The sequence below is a fragment of the Lipotes vexillifer genome, unplaced genomic scaffold, assembly GCF_000442215.2.
Source record: "Lipotes vexillifer unplaced genomic scaffold, Lipotes_vexillifer_v1.1 scaffold12, whole genome shotgun sequence".
NCBI lineage: Eukaryota > Metazoa > Chordata > Mammalia > Artiodactyla > Lipotidae > Lipotes > Lipotes vexillifer.
In genome coordinates this window covers 4068866-4073432 of record NW_006796716.1, presented here as the reverse complement: position 1 = coordinate 4073432, position 4567 = coordinate 4068866, and the positions used below count along the sequence as shown (strand labels likewise).

Here is a 4567-nt window from a genome sequence, read left to right as displayed (position 1 = left end):
TGATTTTTTTTTTTTTTTTTTGGCCGTGCTGCACAGCTTGCAGGATCTTAGCTCCTCAGTCAGGGATCGAACCCGGGCCCACAGCAGTGAAAGTGCACAGTCCTAACCACTGGACCACCAGGGAATTCCCTTAGTTAGAGCTTCTGAATAACTTACTGTAGCTTCTACAACAGCACTTTAAAAAAATATATTTATTTATTTATTTGGCTGTGCCGGGTCTTCAGTTGCGGCATGCGAACTCTTAGTTGCAGCGTGTGGGATCTAGTTCCCTGACCAGGGATAGAACCCAGGCTCCCTGCATTGGGAGTGTTGAGTCTTAGCCGCAGGAAGCCAGGGAAGTCCCTCTACCTCAGCACTTGCTGCTTTAACTTGTGCTTTTATGTTATGGAGACGGCTTCTTTCCTTTTTAAAAAAAAATTTTTTTTTTTAAATAAATTTACTTATTTATTTATTTATTTTTGGCTGCGTTGGGTCTTTGTTGCTGCTCACGGGCTTTCTCTGGTTGCAGCGAGCGGGGGCTACTCTTCATCGTGGGGCGCGGGCTTCTCATTGCGGTGGCTTCTCTTGTTGCGGAGCATGGGCTCTAGGCACACGGGCTTCAGTAGTTGTAGCGCGCAGGATCAGTAGTTGTGGTTCGCGGGCTCTAGAGTGCAAGCTCAGTAGTTGCGGCACACGAGCTTAGTTGTTCCGCGGCATGTGGGATCTTCCCGGACCAGGGATCAAACCCGTGTCCCCTGCATTGGCAGGTGGATTCTTAACCACTGCGCCACCCGGGAAGTCCCTGGCTTCTTTCCTCAAACCTCATGAACCAACCTCTGCTCGCTTCACACTTTGTTTCTGCTGCTTCCTCACCTCTCTCAGCCCTTGTGGAATTGAAGAGAGTTAGGGCCTTTCTCTTTATTAGGCTTTGGATCAAGGGAATGTTGTGGCTGATTTGATCTTCTATCCAGACGACTAAATCTTTCTCCATATGAGCAGTAAGGCTGTTTTGCTTCCTTGTCATTCAGGTGTTGACTGAACTAGCACTTTTAATTTTCTTCAAGAACGTTTCCTTTGCATTCACAACTTAGCTAACTGTTTGGTGCAAGAGGCCTAGCTTTTGGCCTGTCTCAGCTTCTGACATAGCTTCCTCACTAAGCATAATCATTTCTAGCTTTGGATTTAAAGTGAGAGACATGTAGCTCTTCCTTTCACTTGAACACTTAAAGGCCACTGTAAGGTTATTAATTGGCCTAATTTCAATATTGTTGTGTCTCAGGGAATCGGGAAGCCCAAGGACAGGGAGAGAGACTTGGGACAGCCGACTGCTAGGGCAGTCAGAACACGCACACATTTATCAATCAAGTTTGCCGTCTTGTATGTGTGCAATTTGTGATGCCCGAAAACAATTACAATAGTAACACCAAAGATCACTGGTCACAGATCACCATAACAAAGATAATAATAATGAAAACGTGTGAAATATTGCAAGAATTACTAAAATGTGACATATAGACACATAGTCTTAGGCTATGGAGAGCTCAAGCAAACACACTGGATTTGGCCCTAGATGGTCACTGGTGTCCTGAGTGTGAGTGGTTCCCATTGAATGGAAGTTGGTTTGCCAGGGGTTGGTTAGGAGTGGATGGGAGGTAAGGAAATAAAACTTACCATGGACTGCGCTCTCAAAGCAGAGTAGGTATGAAGTTGGATAGACACGTGAGAGTTTATCAGGTTTTTCTATGGAGGGGAAAGTACCAGTTGAGTGGGAGGGGTCGAAGATGCAAGAGTCAGGGAGGACTCGAGCTAGAGGTAAAGGGTTTGGGTTTAGCAGTGGGACTTGGGGGTGCATCCACTTGGAATGGAGGGACGGGGGGTACCCATGCAGTTATGATTGAGGGTAGGCTGATGGATGAGCATCTCTCCATGGTGGCTCATTTCCTTTTAGGTGGGAAATGAGATTGCTGAGCGTAAAGTCTGAGTGCATCAAGGTCCCAGTGGAGCCTGGAAGCCCCGAGTGTACTGTGGTCTCCGTCAGCATGGTTGTGTGATTTCGGCCAGCAGTGAGAGGTCTCCAGGAGGCATTTCATTGGCTGGGTCTGGGATTGGGAGGAAAGGCTGGGGCCAAAAGGATAGAAAACAGGCATGAATGGGGACGTCCCTGGTGGTCCAGTGGCTAAGAGTCCACGCTCCCAGTTCAGGGCGCCCAGGTTCGTTCCCTGGTCAGGGAACTGGATCCTGCATGCCTCAACTAAGAGTTCACATGCCGTAACTAAGAATCCCGCATGCCACAACTAAAGGTCCCACATGCAACAATGAAGATCCTGCGTGCCGCAACTAAGACCCAGCACAGGCAAATAAATAAATAAGTAAATAAATAAATATTTAAAAAAGAAGAAAAGAAAAAACAGGCATGAGTGACTGAAACGGCAGCCTTAGGTAGCTGGGAAGGAAGCAGCCAGAGTGGGTGATATATTGGGAGAAGATACAGGGGCCAGGGGCTGGGGGACTAGGATGAGATCAGAGAGCTGTGCCTCCCCAACCCCTGGACGTCTTCCACACACGGCCCAGAGCCAAGGCCGCCCAGCTTCTCTCTTCTCTGACCCCATAACTCTTCTGTCCCCGTCCCATCTAGTTCGCTCCCAGGACCCTGGACAGCGGCGGGTGCTGGACCGGGCGGCCCGGCAACGCCGCATCAACAGGCAGCTGGAGGCCTTGGAGAATGACAACTTTCAGGATGACCCCCACGCAGGGCTCCCCCAGCTCGGCAAGCGGCTGCCTCAGTTTGATGATGATGCAGACACTGGTGAGTCGGGTGGAGGAGGAAGCGGGGGCCAGGTGCCAGGAGACAAGGCTGCAGGAGGAGGGAAGAGCCTGCCCCGGTCAGGGTTTGTAAGGACATCAGGCTGGGGGATGGGTGATCCAGGAGCTCCTCTGGCTCCTTTGAGCCAGCTGCTCTCCCTTTCTGTGCTTCAGTTTCCTTGCCTGTAGCACGAAGAAGCTGGAGCCGATGAGCTCTGAGATCCCTTGAGCTCGGACACAAAGCTCTAGATATAGGGAGGGTGGAGACGGAGGAAGGCTTGGCTTGGAGAAGTGGCGGACAGGGAAGGGTGGTAGAGAGAGGCCGGCTTAGAACCCAGGTGGGCACCTGGGCAATGAATGGACATGGGGGATCGGAACGGTGAAGCAAAGAACCAGTGTCTTCCTTGGCATGTGCCAAGTAACTCATGGTTCTTGACCTCTAGGAAAGAAAAAGAAGAAAACTCGAGGTGATCATTTTAAACTTCGCTTCCGAAAAAACTTTCAGGCCTTGCTGGAGGAGCAGGTGAGAGGAGCTGGCTGGGGAGGACCCCACAGGGCAGGGATGCACCTGCAGAGATCCTTGGCCCCGGCAGGTGTTCCTGGAAGGGGACAGAGGGGTCACAGGGCCAGCCCGCTTGTCTCTGCAGAACCTGAGTGTGGCTGAGGGCCCCAACTACCTGACGGCCTGTGCAGGACCCCCATCCCGGCCCCAGCGCCCCTTCTGTGCTGTCTGTGGCTTCCCCTCCCCCTACACCTGTGTCAGCTGCGGCGCCCGGTACTGTACTGTGCGCTGCCTGGGCACCCACCAGGAGACCAGGTGAGAGGGGCCTCCCCCGGGTCCACACTCTCCCCCTCCTCCCCCCACAGCCTCCTGGACCCTCTGCTCATCCTGGGCTTCCTCTGCCTTGCAGGTGCCTGAAGTGGACTGTGTGACCCTAGGCGTCCCCAGAGAGGAAGGCCTTCCGTGCATCACCTGGCCTCGGAGAGGGCATCACCAAAAGGAAAGGCGCTCCCCCTGGACCAAGAGAGGAGCCCAACAAAGCTCGTGTCCTGTCCTCCCCTCCAGGGAAGACCAGTCTTACTCCCAGGGACTGTGGCAGGGCAGTGGGCCGAGCCCTCAGAGTGCTGTTGTAATAAAAGTTCTCGTGCGAGGAGGAGCCTGCCCGTGTGGTCCTGTGGGGTTTTGGGGGTGAGGCTGATGGGTCTCCTGTCTCTTGAACTCACTGCTCTGTGTCTTTTCCTACTCCCGCTGTCTGCCCCTCATGGTCCCTGACCGTGAAAGATTTTGTCCCATTCTCCTGCCACCCCCAGGTCTTTGCATTTCTTGGCTGCTGCTTTCTTTTTTTTTTTTTTTTTTATAAATTTATTTATTTATTTATTTATGGCCGCGTTGGGTCTTCATTGCTGTGCAGTCTTTCTCTGGTTGCAGTGAGCAGGGGTTATCTTCGTTGCGGTGGCTTCTCTTATTGCAGAGCACGGGCTCTAGGCGCGCAGGCTCAGTAGTTGGGGCACACGGGCTTAGTTGCTCTGCAGCATGTGGGATCTTCCCGGACCAGGGATTGAACTTGTGTCCCCTGCGTCGGCAGGCGGATTCTTAACCACCGCGCCACCAGGGAAGCCCCTTGGCTGCTTTATGTCGCTATTTGGATTATTGATCTAGTTGTTTTTGTTTTTGTTTTTTAATTTTGTTTCTATAGTTCCTCTGGGTATCTTTTGAGTACCGCTGGCTCCCAGGACTGGTTATGGGGAAGTGGAGTGAGGGGAGGGGTGGGGATGGGGGTATAGA

The 4567-nt window shown here is 52.1% G+C and overlaps 1 protein-coding gene across 1 annotated transcript in view; it reads left to right on the top strand.

Moving 5' to 3' along the window:
* Positions 1-3935, top strand: part of ZNHIT1 (zinc finger HIT-type containing 1) — an 8440-nt gene extending 4505 nt beyond the window's left edge. The window contains exons 2-5 of the mRNA XM_007468825.1: positions 2615-2785; positions 3225-3304; positions 3429-3598; positions 3693-3935. Of these exons, the coding sequence (XP_007468887.1) occupies positions 2615-2785; positions 3225-3304; positions 3429-3598; positions 3693-3714 (443 nt within the window). The 3' untranslated portion in view covers positions 3715-3935. The remainder of the gene's footprint in view (positions 1-2614; positions 2786-3224; positions 3305-3428; positions 3599-3692) is intronic.
* The last annotated feature ends 632 nt before the right edge of the window (positions 3936-4567 follow it).